The following is a 23540-nucleotide window of genomic DNA, read 5'->3' as shown; positions in this document are numbered from 1 at the left end:
TAGAAATGTTAAATTGAAATTGAAAGGAAAAGAAACATGATTCCTTGCCTTTGTGTTTTGTATTGAAGCAGAGTATTATTTTTCTATTGTTTGCTGATTTTGTTTGCTGTTTGTTTCTGGATGAAATTTGATGGTGCTCGGGTGGTCACAGTACATGCAGCTCTTGAATTTAAAATGCAGGGCAGTGTTAAAAATGCCAGCAGCGTATACCTGCATAACCCACTTCCTTGTCCTCTGGGGCTGCTGGTAGTACAAGGGTTGACATTTTGCAGCAGGCTCCTGAAATGTGGGATTTTACAGGTGACATCTTCTTGGTGCGTGGAGGGATGCGTGCAGTGGAGTTCAAAGTGGTGGAGACAGATCCAAGCCCATACTGCATAGTGGCTCCAGACACAGTGATCCATTGTGAAGGAGAACCCATCAAACGAGAGGTGAGCAGAACCCTGCTATGCAGTTCTACTGAATCCCCTCTGTCCAAAATCTGTTTCGGTGACAGTCCTTAAGAGCAGCAGTGTTATCAGTTCCTGTTTTGGCATTTCGTGTATTGAATGTAATGATTAAAACCTCTGGTTTCAGGAGGTGAGCTGCTGCTGAAGGTAGTGTGAGAAATGTGCTTCCAGTGTCCTTCCTCAGATGCTGAGATAGCACCAGTGCATAGGTTTGCTGATGAGATGCCATACTTTGGCAGCAGCTGGTTTTGCATATATGCTTCCATATATCTCATGCTGGACTTTAGATTCATCTTTTAATTCCAAAGTTCCCTTGATCCATAGCAGGGAGGGCTACAATGTTGCTAAATTTCATGCCATGTGAAAAGAAAGCAATTGGTACTTTTTCAGTGAGAAATTTAAAATCTCTAAATGGTTAATTTTAATTTTTTTTAATTTTTTTTTCTTTTCTCCTCCCAGTCACTTAAGGTGTCTAAGCCTTGAGTGTCCCAAGCTTGAGGCAACCTGAGTGGATTGTCTGTCAGGTCTTGGCCACCTTACTGTTACAGAGTAGGAAATCTCAGAGAAATGGGCTAAGGTGGTTGTATGCTTCATAAAGTAAGTGCCTTTTTACTGGCTGCAGATCAGGATGAGTCCTAGTTTGTAGTTAGCTCTGCCTTTTGAAAAATTCACCTCTGTTTGACACTTGAGGCCATGTCTGAGCACTAGATGAGTCCAGTTTGGGCTCTTCAGGACACAACAGAGACAGATAGGAGCAAGTTCAGCTAAGGCCACCAAAAATGATGTGGAGCTAGAGGTCAGAATGAATGAGGAACAGCTGGGAGGGGGTTGATGCAGCATGGAGAAGGGAAGGCAAAGGGTCAGGCTTACTGGCAACTGCCTGATGGGAAGGGATGGATAATCAGGCTCTCCCAAGAGCTGCACCCAGGGACAGGACTAGAGGCAATGACACAAGGCAGATCAAGGAAAATTCCCAATAGAAAAAGGCTTCTCCAAGCCCTGGAGAAAGGCATGGAGAGGGCAGGAATCTCCAAACCTGGAGACCTTAAGCACTTGATAGGGCCAGACCCTGAGCAACCTGCTTGAAGTAGTAGTTCCAACTTGTGGGGCTTGGACTGAGCCCCTCTGAGATTCCAGACTGTGTTATTTTATTATTTTAGCATGGCCTAATGTTACAGATAACTAAGACCAGTAGAAATTTGGACAGCCAAATGAATGGATGCTATAGAGTTATACTGAAAGATTTGGTTATGGGTGGACTTATCTGCACATCTTGATCTCAACATTTTCTGTTAATTTGAGTCAATCCCAAAAGAAAACACTATGTCGGAGAACTGTATGGTAGCTAGGGTATGTCAGGTAGTCAGAAATGCTATGTACAGTTTAAGGAATAAGTATATTTTATACTGGACTTCATTGTCTTATTATCTTTGTTAGCCACATCAGAGGGTCACACAACTTGTTTTGCACTGGAGTCTGTAGGGGCCCTGGCAACAGAGGCTGTAATTCAAGAGGGTGGGCTTCAGTGACGCATTTCCCTTTGCATGTCTGGGAAGAGAGAGCTAAGAAACAATTGTAGAAGACACCAGGAAGACTTGAAAGTGAGAATCTCAAGACATCAAAGAAATGGCAATGAGTAAAAACCTGGGTTCTGTACACCAGGAGGGATTGTTGAGCTGTTATTTCCACTCAGATGTTTAATGTATTTCCTTCTGGGTAGGATGAAGAGGAGTCACTGAATGAAGTGGGCTATGATGACATTGGTGGTTGCCGGAAGCAGCTGGCTCAAATCAAAGAGATGGTGGAACTTCCTCTCCGACACCCTGCTCTCTTCAAGGCCATAGGGGTGAAGGTATGCACCAGGTGGATTAGTGGGCTTGCCCTTGAGGATGACGATGTCAGAGGTTCATGAGGTATTAGGAGGGGAATAAGTAATTTGTTTTTTTCGGGGGGAGTTTTTTTGTTTGCTTGTATGGTTTTGTTTGTTTGTTTTTTTAAATGCTGATATTAGGAAAGTATTTCCTTACATGCTTTGAAAACAGATTAAAGTACTGACAACTTGCAAAGCAGAGGGATGCTTTGAATCAGTGCTGTCAGTTACTGGCAAGGTTTTTGTTTGTCATGCAAAGTAGTAAGCATGTTGATAGCAATGCTGCGATGGCAGCTGTTGCAGAAGTTTGTATCACAATTTTGGACTGGCTTTATCAAATGCTTGCAGATTCACTGTGGAGCTATTTAGACATTCTGATACTAGCTCACCACCTAAGTCCCTTGCCTGTGTCCTCAGCCTCCACGTGGGATCCTGCTGTATGGTCCTCCTGGCACTGGTAAAACACTTATTGCCCGAGCGGTGGCCAACGAAACAGGGGCTTTCTTCTTCCTGATCAATGGTAAGTTTTGTGGCTACTTTGGCCCCCGATCTGCTGTGTACTTATTCATCCATCTTATGGTAAGGAATGGTATTAATAGGGCTTGTAAAGCCATGTTGTCTCCCTGACATCCTTCCTTACCTCTTTGAAGTGTGCCTCTGGGGACACTTGGAGGCCATTTGTGTGGAAGTGTCTGTAGTGTCACTTCCCATAAGCTTGATTGTTTTGTAGCAGGCTCGTTGAAAAGACAGCTTTGCAATACAGGGACCTGGAGTCTGCGTGGTTGAGTGTTCATTTATGTTGATGAGGGCAGAGCTGGGAGTGGCAAGATTATTCTATGTATATGGGTGCAGGACGCTTGTTTCTGTTGCTGCTAGCATGTTCCGTTCAGAAAAGAAGCTGATCTGTTGTGGATTTGGTTTTCCCTCAAGTAAAGCACAAGACCTGTTCTGTTTCACATAGCAGTTCCACCCAATTAATGTCCTGAAAGCTATGAGTACCTTGGGACTTAGCTACAAGTAACAGAACCTCCTATTGATCACTCTTCACCTGTAGTAGTTGAGGTGGATACTGATTTATGTCCTGTAAGGATCAGACTTTGAATTTTCCTCACTGCTTTTCTGTCCCATTTTACAGTCAGTGCTGGAATAACTGAACATTTGTACTTGAGTGCTGCTTTTCTTCTCTGATTTCAATCACTTAGACCCATGAAGGTGAAAGCAAAGAAGTATATAGCACAGTATAGCAGTGAGCAGTAGTAGGGAAGTGACTTGCTTTGTATCTCAAGATATCAGATGTAAATGGACCATTTTTAACCATATACCGTCCTTGTCATACTTTCTAAGTGTATGGAAGGTGTTACTGCATGATAATGAGCTGGACATTTCTTTAGACAGCATAATAAAAATAACATTGTCAGAGTTAGTGATGCATTCTCTGTCTGCTAGTCCCAAGCATGGAGCTGCAGGCAGTGTTGTAGATGGAGCTGGTATGAATTGGTGAGTTACCTTTAATGAAACACTCTTAGTACTTGCCCACACCAGTGGCTCTGCAACTGGCCTGCTTCAGTTGTCTGGCAGCCTTGTGCTTCTAAGGATCATGTTTCTTTTTCTTGGATCTCTTAGAAGCATACTTTCTCTTCATTACCACTCCCTTCGGCACGATGGAAAATCTGTAAAAACAGAATAAATCTGTGAGCCTGCAGTAGTGTTCAATTGTAGGAGATCTCAGAGGAATGCTGTCCTTCCTTCTGGGATTAATGTACTTACACATTTTTATTATTTATCCTTTGAGAGGAGATGGGGTTTGGGGGGTTGTTTTTTTGGTAGTGGCTTGTTGTTGTTTTTGGTTAGTTGGTGTGCAAGTCAACACAGGCAGGCAGTCAGGACAACCAGAAACCCATGGCTAAAACATAAAGAGTAAATTTATTTCCATTGCCTCGCTAACCGGGGGATCCCTGAAGCAACACCTGGGCAGAGGTGCACAAGCAGAGACGCAGGCACTGTTAAACTTGGTCCATGACAGAGGATCACTGGCTGCTGTTCATACAGGCTTATCAAGGGTTATTCCCAGCTGCAAGGTCACTTGAGCACTCACCAGTGTTTTACTTTTTAACCCATTCCTCCCAACAGTTGTTTTTTTTTTGGAACTCATTTATAGGATCTTATAGAAGCAATTGTATACCTGTGTAATGCATGCTAAAGATAGCTGCAGTAGTTTACAGCTTTTCCTTTCCCTACCCTGATAATTCATCACCATATAATTTGATTGCTTCCCTTGCAAGCTAGGGCTGGCATTAACTCTGTGTGGTGGCACATTACAGAGAAGCTCACCAAGTGTGAAATAGGGTAAGGAAAGAGGCAGCTAAATGTAGCTCATTGACTAGTGTTGCATTCTGTTAGAGTAAACTGAAAACACCAAAATGATGATAGAAAGTAATTCTGCATGCTGGTCTTGCCTGTTCAGATGCAAATTTAATGAACTTGGTTGATAGTATTTGCTTTGGCTTGAAATATACATACTCACATGTGAACCTTGTACTAAAAAAAAAATTGAGCTGCATGCTTTGGGGCTAGTTGCCTCTCTTCTGGGTGCCACAGTGCCATTATTTTTTCAGGTCCTGAGATCATGAGCAAGCTGGCTGGTGAGTCTGAGAGCAATCTGAGGAAAGCCTTTGAAGAAGCAGAGAAGAATGCTCCTGCCATCATCTTCATTGATGAACTGGATGCCATTGCTCCTAAGAGAGAGAAGGTAAAGAAAGCCTTTAGAAGGTAAAGGAGTACATCCTTTTTGGTAGCAGCTGGCATGAATCTCTGCATTTGACTACAGGGTAAAGCAGTATTTAACTTAATGCTTGAAAGCAGTTGGATATCAGAAGAATCTGATATAGTTCACAATGTTTCTTAACAGCTCACATCTGTTGTATCTGTCTGCTCTGGTGCAGTACTAGCTCCTGTGCTGTGTTTTAGAGCTTTTGGTCTAATCATTACTTTCTTCACAGACACATGGAGAGGTGGAACGACGCATTGTGTCTCAGCTGTTGACTCTTATGGATGGACTGAAACAGAGAGCACATGTGATTGTTATGGCAGCCACCAACAGACCCAACAGCATTGACCCAGCACTCAGGCGATTTGGTAACCAAAATTGCCATCTCTTTTTCTGTGTATCAGATACTTTGTTATGGACTGTGCTTCAGAGACCTTGGAAAGATTGAGTAGAAATTAATATTAAACATCTTGTGTTATATAAACCATTGACTTCTCTCCAACTACTTGCTTGAAATTTATTTCTAGATTTCAACCTTTGTTATAATCTTTTGTGCTTTATTAGATTAGAACTCGTAGAAATAATGAAATACTTAAAGAGTAGCACACTTTTTCACTTCATCAATTACGTGAGGTTATTTCAGGACTAAATGCTTAAGGGGTTGTTCGTGCCTCAGGTTGCAGAAGGCTCTGAATTGTCCCATTTCTCTTTTATTGATGAGAAGTCTGGGAGTTTCCAAGATTCAGGTTTTCGAAACTTTGCAATGTGAATGAATGTCTGTCATATGACCAGTTGGTAAAGTCAAATTTGCAGGAAAAATTACCTCTTAAATATGTAATGAGGTGTTTGAATGCACAGTTATAGCTAGAGGAAAGCGATAGTTATACATGCCCTAGTAAATATTACAGTAATACATGGGTTTCCTGCCTCCCCAGAGATTGGGGCAGTTCATACTTTTCACCACTTGGGTACTGCTGTGAAAGTTCTGAAAAATTAAGTCTCTCAGTATTTGTGGACTCCTGTGCTGAGGACACAAAGGTAGGAATAAACAAAAATGTCTCATGGTCTGTTGGTTAGGGAAAGCATATTTTCCTATAAATGAGACTCAGAAAAAAAACCCAGAAATCCTCTGTGTTTATGTAATCCTGAACTCTAGTTAATACAGTAGTCTCACTTTCCCTAAATGGCTATAAGCGTTTCTGCCTTCTCTGATCTGACTCTGCTACTGTGCTGATAGATGCTGCAGAGAAACCCGAAGCTCTGGCATTTTCTGAAATTGTATGTATTTGTGGCTCATCATCATGTTCCTGTGTCAGAGGAAGGCAGCAACTGCAGCTCCTTTAGATCGCAGAATCAGCAGCTCAACATGTGTTTGTACTCCCCAGGTCGTTTTGACAGAGAGGTAGATATTGGTATCCCAGATGCCACTGGGCGCCTGGAGATCCTGCAGATCCACACAAAAAATATGAAACTGGCTGATGATGTGGATCTGGAACAGGTGAGTAGCATGCTATTAGGAGAGTTTGTCTCTGCTTGTTTAGGACAGCGTGAAACTGAGCAAATATGTGATCTCTGGGCTTCCTTCTAACTAGCTTACCAGTGACCAAAAGTCCTCACTCGCTATTAAAGTGCCACTGTTGTCCTGTGTCTGTTTGCTGTGGCTTTCTCTTTAAAAATAAAGCAAGCCTGAAACAGTGCTCAGAGAGCTGGGTGAACATTGTGGTGATACTGGATGGATGTAATCTCTGTCCTGAATGAAGAACTGCAGACCTCAGGCTTATCTTTTTGTATGCTATCTATTCCAATTGCAACTTGGATCTCGAGTAGGAGATGGAACAGTGTCTTTGCCTGCAAAATAAGTGACAGCACTTATCTTGAATTTGCAGCAAAGCATTAATGTTTCTGTCCTTCAGAGTTTTGTTACACCTCTGAGTGAGTGACCAGAGTATGCATTGCCCTTGCAGAGTGCTTGCTCATATTCCTGAGTCATAGTGAATGCTCTGCTTTCAGGTGGCAAACGAGACCCATGGCCATGTTGGTGCTGACTTGGCTGCTCTTGTTCAGAAGCTGCTCTTCAGGCTATCAGAAAGAAGATGGATCTCATAGACCTAGAAGATGAAACTATTGATGCTGAAGTGATGAACTCACTGGCTGTGACCATGGATGACTTCAGGGTAATGCAGGAGTGCCTTTCTTTCTTTTGTGTGCAATGTCTAATTGCTTATCTGAAGCAAGTGAACATAATGTGTTAGAATTGATATAATGCTGTTTCTTCTAACAATAGTGGGCTTTGAGCCAGAGCAACCCTTCTGCTCTTCGTGAGACTGTGGTGGAGGTGCCACAGGTTACCTGGGAAGATATTGGTGGTCTAGAAGATGTAAAGAGAGAACTCCAGGAACTTGTACAGGTAAGGGTTTCCAAGAGATTTTTGCCTAGTCAGCTTGAAAAATAATTATAATAATTGTTGTGGTTTAGGAATGGTATTCCCCAATTTAGCGTTCCCACTGAAACACTTCAAACCATGTGCCGCTCACTCCCTCCCTCCCTCCCCCTGCCGTGGGCTGGAGAGAAGAATTGGAGGCACAAAATGTAAAGATCATGGGTTGAGATAAGAAAAATTTACTGGAAACAGTAAATGAAATGAACAGTAACAGCAACAATACTAATAACAGATTGTGCAAGAGAGGCGAACGATTCACACGCAAGTGCTTACCATGCAGAACATGACATTACCCCCAACTGCTTGCTTGCTTCACGCTACCCTGACCAGAAGGGACTCCTTCCCTCCTGCCCCCTGTACATGATGTGAGGTGGTATACAATAACCTCAGGGTCCTGGCCATGCCCCTCCTGGCTACTGCAAACATTAACCCTGTCCTGGCTGGAACCAGGACACAAAATAAAATTCAGAACCTCTACACATTCCTGTTTGGGCTGTGAACAGGGTAAATAGAGAGTGGGTATGGTATTTTTGTATAATGGACTGAAAATATCATGCTGTTCTATCTTAAGAACTTGGGGAGAGGGAGGTGCTGGGAAGCAGCATCAGGCTTTCCTGAGCTGAGTCTACAGGGACATCTTGGGTGGGTGTTGTGATACATGCAGGAACAGCAGCAGTTCTGCTTCTCTTAAGTGGAGACCAGCAGTGGCACCACTGCCAAGAATCCTGTTATGTGGTGGCTTTAATATGCTAGAAAGTAGATAAAGATTTTCATACAGAGAGCCTCTGAAGTTTGACTTTCCATCAGTGTTAGCATAGATAGAGGTAAGAAGTAATTGTGAAGCCTTCTGTGAAAGGAGAAGCTGGAACAAAGTTGTGAACGGTCTGTGGAAACTTCTGGTACCTGCCCGCGTTGGGTGGTTTGAGTTTGATACATCCCTGCTTCAGTTGGCACTGTAGAAACAGCCTGTCTGTGAATAAAAGAATCTACTTTTCAGTCTAACTTCTGGTGTTAAAATCATCACCTATCTCTGTGTTGTGAAGGATAAATGCTTACATCAGACATCTTGCCTGTCTTTGGAGGGCAGAGCAAATAGGTTGCAGGGCAGACTGAAGTTGGGCTTAAGTGTGCTGGAAAACTACCTGAACTTGTACTTAGTTCACAGGTGGAAATAAACTGTTTTAAGGCAGATTTACAATTTAGCTGTGATGCTTTTCAAACCACTGCCCATTTAAAAACACCAGTGCCACTGAGCAGGCAGAATCTTGTGTTTAGCCCACCAGAAATCATAAAATTATTTGGGTTGGAAGGGACCTTAACGATCATCTCATTCCAACCCCCTGCCATGGGCAGGGACACCTTCCACTAGACCAGGTCGCTCAGAGCCCCATCCAACCTGGCCTTGGATGCTTCTAGGGATGGGGCATCCACAACTTCTCTGGGTAACCTGTGCCCAGAGTGCCTTACCACCCTCACAGTAAAGATTTTTTTTTTTCCTGATATTCAATCTAAATCTACCCTCCTTCAGTTTGAAGCCATTCCTCGTCTTATCACTACATGTCCTTGTCCTTTTAAAGAGTCCCTCTCCAGCTTTCTTGTAGGCCCCCTTTAGGTACTGAAAGGCTGATCTAAGGCCTCCCCAGAGCCTTTTCCAGGCTGAACAACCCCAGCTCTCTCAGCCTGTCTTCATAGGGAGGGGTGCTCCAGTCCTCTGCACTTGCTTCAGTTGGTCCATGTCCTTATGCTGAGGGCCTAAAAAATGTTACACTCCAGATTTTAAGCCATAAGCTGCCCAGAGTGGTTACATTTTATTTAAGACTTTTAAAAGTCTTTTGGTTCGTTATAACCTTGAATTAGTGTCTGGAGAAGGAGTCACACACTCTTCTCTAAGAGAAATTCTTTTAATTTAGTGAGGAAAATAAGATATTTTGGCAAAAGGTTTTACAGGAGTAAAATACAACCAAAAAAAATATTTCACTAAAACACTCAGCACAAAGACCCATTCTACAGAATCAGTGTACCAGCTTTAGTAAAACACAATGCACTGATTTTAAGTTACCCATAAGAGAAGGAAAAGAATAAAATAAGAAAACAGATGAAAAGAGTAAAGAAAGAAAGAAGAGAGAGAGAGAAGGAGAGAGAGGAAAGGAAAAATGGTTGCTGACAAGATTCGATGATTAACATGGTGCAGGCAGCAGCAGAAAAGAGAGAGAGAGTGCTCACATGGAGTCTCATGTATTCATATAGTTCAGTTTTCTCTCCCAGGCAGGATATCTGGTCAGTGCCTTCCAGGCCTGAATGAGGAATGCTGTAGCCAGTCACAGGCTCCAGGGGCGTGGTGTGGGTGGGCTACCAGGCAGGTCTGCCTTGACTGACAGCCCAGCTGCATGACTTTCAGCTCTGCCATGTGCTTTGCATGGGCTCAGCCATGTGCTCTCAGCAGGCCTTACTATGTACCTGCAGGTCTAGGCCCAGTCCTTACACACATACAGACACATACACACAGTGAGTTGGTTCTGACCCATATCAATAATTCAGTGAGATTTGGATCCAGTATCTCACAGGGCCCCAGAGCTGGATGCAGTACTCCATGTGGGGTCTCACACGAGCAGAGCAGGGGAGCAGAATCAAAGAACAGTTAAGGTTGGAAGGGACCAGAGTGGGTCATCTGGTCCAACCTCCCTGCTCAAGCAGGGTCATCCGAGAGGACATTGCATGGCATTGCATCCCAGTGGTTCTTCAATATCTCCAGTGAGGGAGACTCCACACCCTCTCTGGGCAATCTGTTCCAGTGCTCAGTCACCCGCACAGTAAAGAAGTTCTTCCTCATGTTCAGGTGGAACTTCCTGTGCATCAGTTTCTGCCCATTGCCTCTTGTCCTATTGCTTGGCACCACTGAGAAGAGTCTGGCTCCATCTTGTTGGCACCCTCCCTTCAGATACTTATAGACATTGATGAGGTCCCCTCAGTCATCTCTTCTTGAGGCTGAACAGCTCCAATTCCCTCAGCCTTTCCTCATAAGAGAGATGCTACAGTCTTCTAATCATCTTTGTTACTCTCTGCTGGACCCACTCAAGGAGCTCCATTTCTGTCTTGTACTGAGGAGCCCAGACCTGGACACAGCACACCAGATGTGGCCTCACCATGGCTGAGTAGAGGGGCAGGATCACCTCCTGCAACCTGCTGGCAATTCTCTTCCTAATCCAGCCCAGGATACCATTGGCCTTCTTGGCCACAAGGGCACACTGATGGCTCATGGATGGCTTGTTGTCCACCAGGACCCCCAGGTCCTTCTCCACAGAGCTGCCTTCCAGCAGATCATCCCCAGCCTGTACTAGTGCCTGGGGTTATTCCTCCCCAGGTGCAGGACCCTGCATTTGCCTTTGTTGAACTTCAGACAGTTCCTCTCTGCCCATCTCTCCAACCTGTCGAGGTCCTTCTGAAGGGCTGCACAGCACTCTGGGGTTTTGGCCACTCCTCACAGCTTTGTGTCATTATCGAATTTGCTGAGGAGGCACTCTGCCCCTTCAAGTCATCAATGAATAAGTTAAACAATACTGGGCCCAGTATGGAACCTTGGGGGGCACCACTAGTGACAGGCCTCCAACTAGACCCTGTGCCACTGATCACAACTCACTGGGATCTGCCATTCAGCCAGTTCTCAATCCACCTCACTGTCTGCTCTTCCAGTCCACACTTCCTGAGTTTGCCTATGAGGATGCTGTAAGAGACAGTGTCAAAAGCCTTGCTGAAGTCAAGGTAGACAATATCCACTGCTCTCCTCTCATCCATCCAGGTAGTTGTTTCATTGTAGAAGGCAAGGTCAGGTTGCTCAAGCATGATGTCCCTTTAGAGAATCCATGCTGACTACTGATCACCTTCTTGTCCTCCATGTGGGTAGAGATTGTCTCCAGAATGAGGCACTCCATCACCTTTCCAGGGATTGAGGTGAGGCGGACTGGCCAGTGGTTCCCTGGGTCCTCCTTCTTGCCCTTTTTGAGAATGGGGTGACATTTGCTTTCTCCCGTCCTCAGGCACCTCTTCTGATCACCATGGACTTTCAAACATGATTGTGAGCAGCCTCGCTATGGTGTCCATCAGCTCCCTCAGCACTTGTGGATGCATCCCGTCAGGGCCCATGGACTTGTGGGTGTAAAGTTTTTTTAGGTGTTCTCTGACCCAATCCTCCTTGACCAAGGGAAGGTCTTTCTGCCACCATTCCTTTGCCTGGTCTTCTGGGTCAGAGATCCCTGAGGGCTGGTCTTGTCAGTGAAGACTGATGCAAAGAAAGCGTTCAGTACCTCTGCCTTCTCTGCGTCCTCTGTTACCAGGGCCCCCTCTCCATTTACTAATGGGCCCACATTATCTTTTGTTTTCATTTTGTTACTGATGTATTGGAAGAAGCCCTTGTTGTCCTTGACATCCTTGGCCATATTAATTCTAGATGGGCCTTGGCCTTCCTTGTCTCATTTCTACCTACTCTGACAACCTCTCTATATTCACTCAAAGTGGTCTGACCCTGCTTCCGTCTCCTGTGCATTTCTGCTTGTGCTTGAATAATGACAGGAGTTCCTTGTTTATCCATGCAGGTCTCTTGCCCCCTTTGCCCAATTTTCTTGCTCATCAAGATGCATCGTTCTTGAGCCTGGAGGAAGTGATCCTTTAATATTGACCACCTCTCTTGGACCCCTCTTCCCTGCAGGGCCCGTTCCCATGGGATTCTTCCAAGAAGATCCCTAAGGAGGCTAAAGTTAGCTCTCCTGAAGTCCGTGGTTACAATCTTACTTGCTGCCCTGCTTCCTCCTTGCCCCATACTGAACTCCACAATCTCACGGTCCACTGCATCAAGGCTGCTCCCAACCTTCACATCTCCAACAAGGCCTTCCCTGTTTGTAGTATGAGGTCGAGCAGCACACCATTCCTCGTGGAATCCTCCACTACCTGTGAAAGTCCCCCACAAGAACCAGGGCCTGTGACTGTGAGGCTGCTTCAAGCTGTCTGTAGGTCTCATCCACTTCCTTCTCCTGCTCAGGCAGCCTGTAGCAAATATCCACAATGGTGTCACCCTTACTAGTCTGCCCTTTTATCCTAACCCAGAAGGTCTTGACTCACTCATCATCCACCCCAAGACAGAGCTTGATACATTCCAAGTGTAACCTCACATAGAGGGCAATTCCACCACTGCGTCTTCCTTGTCCATCTCTCCTAAATAGTGTGTAGCCCTTCGTGACAACATTCCAGTCATGTGAGCTATCCTACCATGTCTCTGTAATGAGTTCAAAGCCCTGTGACTGCACACAGATCTCTAGTTCCTTCTGCTTGTTCCCCATACTGTGGGTATTGCTGTATAGGCACTTTATAGAGGTATTTGAGTGTGTCAATATCCCATTGGGGGTGCAAGGAGATGCCCTGTAGTCCTGTCTAGTGGTTACATCTTTGGCTGCTTGTGCTTGCTCGAGGTATCCCCACTTAAGCCTCCTTTTGCTACCTGGGTGGTCACTATAACTCTCTCCTTCCCCTACCTTTCCTAGTTTAATGCTCGCCTTACTAGGTTGGCCATTCTATTGGCAAAAACATGTGTGCCTCGCTTTGTTAGGTGGATCCTGTCTCTCCCAATCAACTTTTGATCAGCAAACAGGGTGTTGTGGTTATAGAAACCAAACCTGTTTGCAACACCAGTGGCAGAACCAGTCATTTACTTGGTAAACGCATCTAGTTCTCCTCTAGCCATTTTCCCTAACTGGCGGATCAAGAAGACTACCTGGCCCCCAGACCCTTGACCAACATCCCCAAAGTTCTGAAATCACATCTGATGGTTCCTAAGTTACCCTTGGTATCATTAGTGCCCATGCGAAAGACCAGCAGGGGGTAATAGTTGGATGTGTTGACAAGCCTTGGCAGTCTTTCCACGACATCTCTGATTTGAGCCCCTGGCAGAAAGCAAACCTCTCTGGACAACTGGTCAGGTCAGCAGATGGGTACCTCTGTCCCCTACAGTAGGGACTCACTCACAACAATTGCTTACTGCTTTCTCTGGGTGATCTTGTCCTGGCACAGGGTCTAGCAACTCAGTTGCTTTGCTTGAAGCCTTACCCAGCTCCTCCTCAGCTTGGAGGGCACTAAACCTGTTTGTTAATGGCAAGTCCTCAGGAGGAGCAGGAGCATTCCTTGTACAGAGTGGCCAGTTTCCAGCCTTCTTCTTTTGACTTTGGATTTCTTGAGACATGGTGCAAAGCCCACCTGCATCTCCGATGTAGAGGGGAGCTGAGACTCCTGAGTCTGTAGGGTCTCTGAGAATATCCTGTCTATCTCTTTCTCATCTTCATGAATGCTGTGCAGTCTACTTACTTCCTCATGTAACTCCTTGACCTGGCAACATAGCTTCTCAACAAGGGCACACCTTCTACAGAGGAGATGACTCAGCTCCGGCTTCCCAGACAGGCACCAGGCACTCCTTACAACCAGAGGCCTGCAGAGCTACATCTACTATCAGAAGATCTGTCTCAGTGGAAGTCTCTGACATCATTGATGTAGGAACTCCAACAGCCACTGGGGAACAAGCTCTATAGCATGTCATCACCATAACAGTGGGAGTTTACACTACTAAGACTGGGGAAGAAGGGGCCTCCTTTGCCCCTCAGCATTAACTGCTGCTCCTATTTGCTGCTCTCTGGTACTGCTACTGTGTTGGCCTTCCCAGGGAGAGGAGCCCTTCCTTGTCTACTGCAGTGCAAGCTGCTGCACCTTGTCCTGGCTGACAGGCTGACACCCTGTTTGCCAAGTTCCTGGTTATTCACGCTCCCTGGGGGCTTCTGCACCTGAGCTATTCACCTCTGTGAGTGACAGTTAGATCAAGCTTGAATCAGCTGCCCTCACTCCTGGCCCTGCCCATGCTGAGTCAGCTGCTCCTGTGCAAGCTCAATGTTGGTTTTGGCACTCTCCTGGGGTTACCCTGGCTCTAGAAACTCACCCTCTTTGCTGCAATCTCCTGCTTTGCTGCAGGATGTGCCTGCACTAGAGCTGTTTGCTCCCTTGACCTGCTAGCCATGCTTTGATGCAGCCCAGGACACGGTTGGTTTCTGGGCTGTGAACGCACGTTGCTGGGTCTTGTTGAGCTTCTTGTCTACCAACACTCCCAAGTCCTTCTTGGCAGGGCTGCTGTTGATCCATTTGCCACACAGCCTGTATTTGTGCTTGGGATTGCCCGCGACCCATGTGCAGGACCTTGTACTGGCCTTGTTGAACTTCATGATGTTTGCACAGGCCCACCTCTCAAACCTGTCCAGGTCCCTCTGGATGGCATCCCTTCCCTTCAGCGTGTTGACTGCATTGCACATCTTGATGTCATTGGCAAACTTTCTTAGGATGCACTCAATCCTGTTGTCCATGTCACTGACACAGATGTTAAACAGTGCTGGTCCCAATACCAACCCCTGAGGGACACCACTCATCACTAGTCTCCACTTGGACATCAAGCTATTGACCTCAACTCTTTGAGTGTGACCATCCAGCCAATTCCTTATCCACTGAGTCATCCATCCGTCAAATCCGTGTCTTTACAGTTTAGAGACCAGGATGCCATGTCGGACAGCGTCAAATGCTTTGCACAAGTCTGGGTAGATGATGTCAGTCATTTCAGGTAGTGCTTCTGGTAGGAACAGAAATAAAACTGGTCTAGTGGAAGGTGTCCCTGCCTATGGCAGGGAGGTTGGACTAAATGATTTTTGAAGGTCCCTTCCAACCCAAACCATTATGTGATTCTAAAATACAGTCTTATTCTGGCTCATCATGCGAGGTTTTTGTTTGTTTTGTTCTCTTTCAGTATCCTGTGGAACACCCAGACAAGTTCCTCAAATTTGGCATGACCCCATCAAAAGGAGTTCTGTTCTATGGGCCACCTGGTTGTGGTAAGACACTTCTGGCCAAAGCCATTGCTAATGAATGCCAGGCAAACTTCATTTCCATTAAAGGACCGGAATTGCTCACCATGTGGTTTGGCGAGTCTGAAGCCAACGTGCGTGAGATCTTTGACAAGGTAAGTGTATCTTCTGCTCCTTGTGCTATGTTTGTGCTGAGGTACCCCCAAAACCTCCGCTGCACCTGTCTTACTGGCCTGGTTCTTGTTTGTGTGTTTTGTTTTCCCTGCTTGCATTGAGAGCAGAGTCTGCTTTCCTGATGTTAGGGGATTAATTTTCTTTGGCAATATAGCTATTTAGATGGTTTTCTCTGCTGCAATTGTATCTGTTGTTACAGGATTAAAAATGCTCCAGTGTCTTAGCAGTGAGGCTAGCATTAGGATGTCATAGATATTCTCTGCATCCCTGAAAAATTATTTCAACACCATCATTAAGCCATCACCTTCTATAGATTTTTTAAAACACACTATGGGTTCTTCTTTTTCTGCAGTTGGACTAAATTATCATTGTAGGTCTCTTCCAACTGAAATTATTCTATTCTTGTCCTGCAATATATGTGCTTGCAAAGGAGCTCACTTCCACTGCCCAGTTCCCCCATAGATAGTGTGATCTCCTGTCCCAGGAGGTATCTGCATGGATTATCTTGGGAATCTTCACTCCTGTGGTCAGGGAAGGTGCTGAAAAGAGCAAAGTTAGAAGGAGAGTGAGAGAAAAAAATTTAGGTTAAGAGGGAAACCTCAGAGGCCATCTGGTCCAGCTGTTTGTCCAGAGCAGGGAGGTAACTTGGAAAGTCAATCAGGTTGTTCAGGGCCTTATGTTCTGATCACATGCTAAGGATGGAGAATCCCTGACCTCTCTGGGCCTTGTACTAGTGTTTGAGCTCTCTCATTATGAAGAATTTTTTTCCATAATTTCTAACTGGAATTTCTCTTTGCAGCCATTTGTCCCTGGTCTTTCATCCTGTTTGCTGTGCATTTTTAAGAAAGATATGGCTTCCTTTTCCCTGTAACTCTACCTATTAGGGAGCTGAAGACAGAGACTGGATTCCCCCTTCCATTTGATATTTTTCACCTACTGATACTCAAGTGCCCTAAATAACCAATTGATGTCCCAGATCCTGCAGGGAGAGTTCTGGTCCAGGCAAATTGGCTCCAGCTTGTCCTCTAGGCATTGGAGTACCACCCTTCTGCCTGGTTCACAGTGGCTCCTAGCTTTGGGGAAGTGCAGCTTGTTGTTCAGGAAAATTTAATTGTTTGTGTGGCAGATGACTGTTCCATAGCAACTCCTCTAAGGTGTCCTTGTGGCAGCAGGGCTCTGGTGTACTCCTCTGAGCTGCTTTAATTGTAGGGTAGGCTTAGTGTGAAGTCAGCATGTTCCTCACCTAGTGGTATTAACATGGAGTAATTGTTCCCATTTGCTTTTTGCAGGCCCGCCAAGCAGCCCCATGTGTGCTCTTTTTTGATGAACTGGACTCCATCGCCAAGGCTCGAGGTGGGAATATCGGTGATGGTGGTGGTGCTGCAGACCGTGTCATCAATCAGATCCTGACAGAGATGGATGGCATGTCCACCAAGAAAAATGTCTTCATCATTGGTGCCACCAACAGGCCAGACATCATTGACCCAGCCATCTTGCGTCCTGGTCGCCTGGATCAGCTCATCTACATCCCTCTGCCTGATGAGAAGTCCCGGGTTGCAATTCTTAAGGCCAACCTGAGGAAATCACCAGTTGCCAAGGTAGGATCTGTGCTTTGACTGCATCTGACTTGGGTTTGCTGTAGGCTGCATGTACTCCTCACAAGCTGGGGATAGAGCACAGGGCTGGTGACTGCTCCATGCAATCCAGAGCTGGGAAACCTTCAGTCCCTGAAGGATGGAAATGAAGAGGTAGGGGGAGGCTTGAACTCAGACTAGGTATTAACAAAGCTAGATGTTGGTGTGTAAGCACAGCAGGTCTTTGTCACATGGTGGAGTTTTGTCCACAGTGTGGGAACAAGAAAACCCGTTATGGCAAGATGGAAAAGATCCTTGTACTCGAAAGAAAAGTAAATGTAGAAAACGGATGGGAAATGGAAATTGAAGAGGACTGCTTGCAGTGAACTGTTGCTGAACTCTTATCATAGGCAAGAGCTATGTTCCTTGCCTAGGGAGCAGGCAGTAATGCAACTGGTAGTTAATCAGAGAAAAGCAGATGTCAAATGAGAGCTCAAGCTATTTTATGCCAAGCTACCTTTTAGGTGCTGCTGGGAAGGAAAATTTCAAAGGAGGTTGCAGTACTACTCCCCTCAGTTGAAGGGAAGGAGCAGGGAGGTTGGTTGTCTTGATCTGCTGTGCTCCATTTCCAGTCTGACAGTTTCATTTGACTCCTAATGCTGAGACCTGAATAAATCATCTCCTAAATCCCAAGTCAACCTACCTCTTCTTGAGGGTGAAGAGTGCAGAGGCATTCTTCTCCTCTACTCCCCTCCTGCTGAGACCCCACTCAGAGGGCTGGAGCCCCTCTCCTATGAAGACAGGCGGAGAGAGCTGGGGCTGTTCAGCCTGAGAAGAGAAGGCTCCAGGGAGACATTATAGCAGCCTTCCAGTACCTAAAGGGGGCCTACAGGAAAGATGGGGAGGGACTCTGTCAGTGCATGTAAGTGACAGGACAAGGGGGAATGACTTCACACTGACAGAGGGCAGGTTTAGATTGGATATTGGGAAGAATTCTTTACTGTGAGGGTGGTGAGACACTGCACAGGTTACCCAGAGAAATTGTGGATGCCCTATCTCTGGAAATGTTCAAGGCCAGGTTGGATGGGGCTTGGAGCAACTTGGTCTAGTGAAGGTTCCCTGCCCATGGCAGGGGGGTTGGAACTAGATCATCTTTGAGGTCCCTTCCAACCCCAACTATTCTGTGATTTACAGCTGCTTCACAGGATCTTGCTGGGTGTGGGGGGAATAGACCTGCCTTTGTATGTGGTTAACTTTTTCCAAACCAAGAACCTTAACAACTCATCTTTTCAAAATTGACCAAAGTTAAGGCAGCACCTTTATACCATGGGATCTAAAGACACTTTTTGTCACCTGAGGGTTGTAAGGTGTAAAGGACAGGGCCTCTCTTGGTTTTTTTTGTTTGGTTGCGTTTTGTTGTTTTGGTTTTTTTTTCCCACTAGGATGTTGACCTGGATTTCCTAGCTAAGATGACCAATGGCTTTTCAGGGGCTGACCTGACAGAAATTTGCCAGCGTGCCTGCAAACTGGCCATCCGCGAATCCATCGAGAGTGAGATCAGGCGAGAGCGCGAGAGGCAGACCAACCCTTCTGCCATGGTGAGTGGGACACTCCAAGCTTTCCCTGCTCATGAGACAGGCAGCCCATTTCTGCCTGGGGTGAGGCGATGATGCCTTCCTCTTCATACCCTCAGGTGGGGGGATGAGTGGGGTCTCAGCACAAAGCATGAATGGGAACATGAAGCCCTCCTGGGTACCTCACTGTCAGCATTTCTCAGAAGACCCCTGCTGCAGCCCTGACTTAGTCTGCCACAGTGTCTCTTCTCTAGCCCCAACTTTGGTGGGTGTTGGAGCTTCCTGATCTAGCGGGAGGCTGTGGGTGGCTGTCGGACCATAGAGCTTGGACATACAGCTCACCTGGACCCTCTGTCCTGCTCCAGGAGGTGGAGGAGGATGACCCTGTTCCCGAGATACGCAGGGATCACTTTGAGGAGGCCATGCGCTTTGCTCGCCGCTCTGTCAGTGACAACGACATCAGGAAATATGAGATGTTTGCACAGACCCTACAGCAGAGCCGTGGCTTTGGCAGCTTCAGGTAACCATGGTGGAGTGGGGAGAAGGGCAGCATGGCTCAGTTAGCCCCAGAATAGAGCATTGAGGCAGCTTTCTGCTGGATTCTGGGTAACAAATTCCCTCTTCCACTGCTTTTTCCCATTCTCCCCAACATGTACAGCAGCCAGCTGAGCATGTGGCAGGTGTAGACTGTGCTGCATGTTGATTGTAGCTGCTCTGTTAGTGCTCCTGAAGTCCAACAACCCTTTTTCCTTTTAACACAAGCGACAGCCAGAAGTCATATAAGCCTTTTGTGTGATCTGCTGTAAGGTTTCATCCCATTTCTCCTGCCTCTCCTACTTGTCACTGGGGATTAGCACAGAGGGAGGGGATGGTGCTGAGCTGCGAGTAGGCTTTTGAACAGCATCTCTTCTCTCCCCTTCTGCACCATAACATGCAGGTTCCCATCAGGTAACCAGGGTGGTGCTGGTCCAAACCAAGGCACAGGAGGTGGCAGCGGGGGCAACGTGTATAGCGAAGACAATGATGACGATCTCTACGGTTAACTCCCTCCCTGGTGGACTAGCTCCACATCAGGCCTTGTTGTACAGCAAAAAAATCCAATATTCAGTGGACTCTTGGCTTCTTCATTCTTCAGTCAGAACAGTGTAGCTGCATATCAGACTTTGTACAGGGAATGTTTTCTGCAAACACAAATCCAGAGCGGTGTTCAGGTGGGAGGCAGACAGTGAATTAACAAGGAGGGAAACCAACTTAGTTTCTGAGAAATTTCTGTTCTAGTTTATGTGGCAGAATCAGCAGCTTTAGCAAAGAATACAATGCTAACCTGTATAAAAAAAATCCCACAAAAATGATAAAAAATAATAAAAATCCCACAACACTCCTTTGTGTGTGACTGGTGCAGTGTAGCTTGTGCTGTCTCTGTAAACCTCATGTCTCATGTGCTATCTGAGCACTCCTCAATCTGGTGGAGCCCATCTGTATGCATGCTTCTCTGGTGTGTTCAAGGTTGCTCTTTGTTGTTATATCTCTTAACCCAAGTTAACAAAAGAAATTGGTTTGGCAGTCTGTCTCTCCCCTGCCCCAATTTGGCAGGAAGCACCAAGTGAGAGAGCCTGGTAGCAGATATCACTTGCTTCTCTGATGTTGGCCCTGAGCTGTTGGTCTCTTGCTGCTTTAGCTCCTCTGCAGCAAAGGACTTCAGTAATCCTCGTTCCATCTGCCCTGCCTGAAGGCAGGCACAAGGGGGCTCTTGGGCTGTCTCTGAAGTTTGTGGTGCAGCATTACCCCCACTATGATTAGGAAAGAGGGGATGCTGCAGCACTGTTCATCAGACTCTGTGGAGAGATTTTCCCCCTTCTCCTGCAATGTTTCATGCATCCCTTTGGGTTTCTGATGACAGACATGGCTCTCTGCTGCCAGCCTGCCCCTTGTTTTGCCTCATACTCAGTAGCTGAGTTCTGATCATAGTTCTTATCCTTCCTTTATGCTTACAGGTTACTACCTTGCTCCTTGATTTATTTTCCCTCCTCTGAACTGAACAATGTGCAACTGCTGTACTTCAGTGTTTTATATGAGAGAAACCCTGGGTCTGGTCCCATCATGCACACAGGAGCAGTGTGACAGGCTGGGTATGACCCAGCTGTGAACTGAAGGGGAGAGCCTGTTTGAGGCAATGGCCATAAGATGCACAGAGTGGTCATGTGCTATTGACTTTCGGGGACGGTGCAGGAACTGGCATCCCCCAATGATCAGTATTGGGCCCAGTCCTGTTTAATATCTTTATTGATGATCTGAATGAGAGGATTGAGTCTACCACTAGCAAATTTACAATGACACTAAGTTGGGGAGGGAACGTCGATCTGCTGGGGGGTAGGAGGGCTCTGCAGAGGGACCTGGACAGGCTGGATAGATGGACTGAATCCAACAGTTCAACAAGGCTGAGTGTTGGGTCCTGCACTTGGACCACAACAACCCCATGCAGCACTACAGGCTGGGGGTAGAGTGACTGGAGAGTGGCCAGGCAGAAAGGGACCAGGGGTACTGATTGACAGGATGCTGAACATGAACCAGCAGTGTGCCCAGGTGGCCAAGAAGGCCAATGGCATCCTGACCTGTATCAGGAATAGTGTTGCCAGCAGGACCAGGGAAGTGATTCTTCCCCTGTACTTGGCACTGGTTAGGCTGCACCTCGAGTACTGTGTCCAGTTCAGGGCACCTCAGTTCAGGAAGGATATTGAGGTGCTGGAGTGTGTCCAGAGAAGGGCAATGAGACTGGTGACGGATCTGGAGCACAAGTCCTATGAGGAGAGGCTAAGGGAGTTGGGGTTGTTTAGCTTGGAGAGGAGGAGGCTCAGGGGAGACCTCATCACTCTCTACAACTACCTGAAAGGAGGTTGTAGCTAGGTGGGTATCTGTCTCTTCTCCAAGGCAACTAGCAACAGGTCAAGAGGACACAGTCTTAAGCTGCACCAGGGGAGGTTTAGGTTGGACATTAGGAAGAAGTTCTTCACAGAAAGAGAGACTGGGCATTGGAATGGGCTGCCCAGGGAGGTGGTGGATTCACTGTCCCTGGAGGTGTTTAAGAAAAGACTGGATGTGGCACTTAGTGCCTTGGTCTAGTTGACAAGGTGGTGTTGGGTCATGGGTTGGACTTGATGATCTCAGAGGTCTTTTCCAACCAAGTTGGTTCTGTGACTGTGAACTGAGGATATCTGCAAAGAAGCTTAAATGTAGACTGTGTGGCAGAAGGGTGCCCTAGGCTTTTGGGGCTGAGCCATGCTGAAGAGGGCAACCTCCCCTGTGGCAGGAGTTATGTGGGATCTGAGCAATGTGAGTTTCAGCCCCAAAGCCTGGCAGACCTAGGAGGGCTTCATCAACCTGTCTAGATTTAAGGGAAGAGGGGAGACAGGGAAGAGTCTTGTCTCAAAATGGTAGAAGGATGGGACTATCCATGAGAGGGAGGCTAGTGCATAGCAATGGGGAGAAAAACCTACTATAGTAGGAGGACATCTAAGCCCCTGGAAAGGGCAGGTAGCCCCTGTTCAGGTCCTCTGTTCTACTTAAGAGCTGTCTGCCTGCCAGGATCACTCTTGCCCTGTCCTTATGCCACCTCTGTTCTGCCTTGCAGAGAAAATGCTGCCATTGTCTCCTATGGCACCTAGGTTAAGGATGGCCTGTTCCTCTCATAGACAGATACCTGGGAACCAGGAGAGCCAAGCAGGGAGGGCTGGCACTCCCCTTTCTGGGGGTAACTGGCACCTGGAAACCTTTACTCCAGGGCTGCCTATACTTCTCAGTTGCTCTGTGTTCCTCCAAGCAGGGTGGATGCAGATACTGGCTTTGTTTTTATGTTATACCCATTTATCAGTGCAAGCCCAAGAGAGGCAGCTCCAGCCAGGGAGGGAACCAGCCACCTGGAAAGGTTCTCCACCCCTGCTGGGAACTCTCTAGGACTCTTCCACAAGCCTTCCCCAGCTCTGGTATTGGATGAATTTCTTCCTGCCTGTTTGGGGATGTGACCATTCAGCAAGCCCCCAGCAAATCTACCCTGGTGTCTCTGTGCTGTGGGGGCTGGGGCAAGCAGTGTATAGGATAGTAGGGTATATGTGTCCCAGCTCCCCAAAGCCTTCCCTACTACCTCTCATAATTGCAAATGCTAATTAAATCCATCACAAGGACTGGAAACCCTCATCTTTTATCCCCTGCCACCTGTGGGATGTGGCTCCTAGTGGGGACAGCACCCACAGGGGTACTGAGAGCATCTGCCCTGCACTGGATCTGTGTAAAACTGCTGGGGGGCTGAAGGTGTCCCCCAAATCAAAACCTGCATCGGTCAGGGAGCTTGGCTAGGGCTTCCCTCACCCCCCATGCACCTCCACCCCCACCAACCCCAGGAAAGCAGGCAGCACCAGGGACTGTCTTTGGCCCCAGTCCATGCTCTTTTCCAGGGACCACCCCTGCAGCAGAGATCCCTGGGAGCTGCATGAGCAAGAACCTTCCCATAACACACTCCTCCCCTGCCCAGCATCTTGCTGGGGAGACTGGGCAGCCCCAAAGGTGCTGGCAGCTGGGGCTTGTCCTGAATGGAGCAGGAATGGCCAGGTGGGCAGTTGAGGGAAACCCTTTCTTCACTGCAGTGGTCAGCATTTCCTTGTGCCCCCCTGGGGTTCCCCATGTGGCCCCAAAGCTACATCCCTGTGTCCTTGTGTGTCCCATGTCCATCCCCCACCCCCAGCCTTACAACCAGGCCCCACAGAAGGCCAGATGTAGCAGGATGGAGGACTGCCCCCCCCCTTCCAAGGTGTTGGCATT

At 46.9% G+C, this 23540-nt stretch overlaps 1 protein-coding gene across 1 annotated transcript in view; it reads left to right on the top strand.

The window, feature by feature from the left end:
- The window catches only part of LOC116780084 (transitional endoplasmic reticulum ATPase-like), a 29257-nt gene extending 9486 nt beyond the window's left edge, over positions 1-19771 (top strand). The window contains 14 exon segments of the mRNA XM_032674567.1: positions 301-431; positions 2170-2301; positions 2737-2839; positions 4935-5068; positions 5319-5454; positions 6472-6584; positions 7097-7139; positions 7142-7260; positions 7371-7493; positions 15349-15561; positions 16870-17178; positions 18597-18752; positions 19094-19248; positions 19666-19771. Coding sequence (XP_032530458.1) covers positions 301-431; positions 2170-2301; positions 2737-2839; positions 4935-5068; positions 5319-5454; positions 6472-6584; positions 7097-7139; positions 7142-7260; positions 7371-7493; positions 15349-15561; positions 16870-17178; positions 18597-18752; positions 19094-19248; positions 19666-19771 — 1973 coding nt within the window.
- The last annotated feature ends 3769 nt before the right edge of the window (positions 19772-23540 follow it).

This window comes from Chiroxiphia lanceolata, chromosome W (assembly GCF_009829145.1).
Source record: "Chiroxiphia lanceolata isolate bChiLan1 chromosome W, bChiLan1.pri, whole genome shotgun sequence".
Taxonomy (NCBI): Eukaryota; Metazoa; Chordata; class Aves; order Passeriformes; family Pipridae; genus Chiroxiphia; species Chiroxiphia lanceolata.
This window is presented reverse-complemented; position numbering and strand designations above follow the sequence as displayed.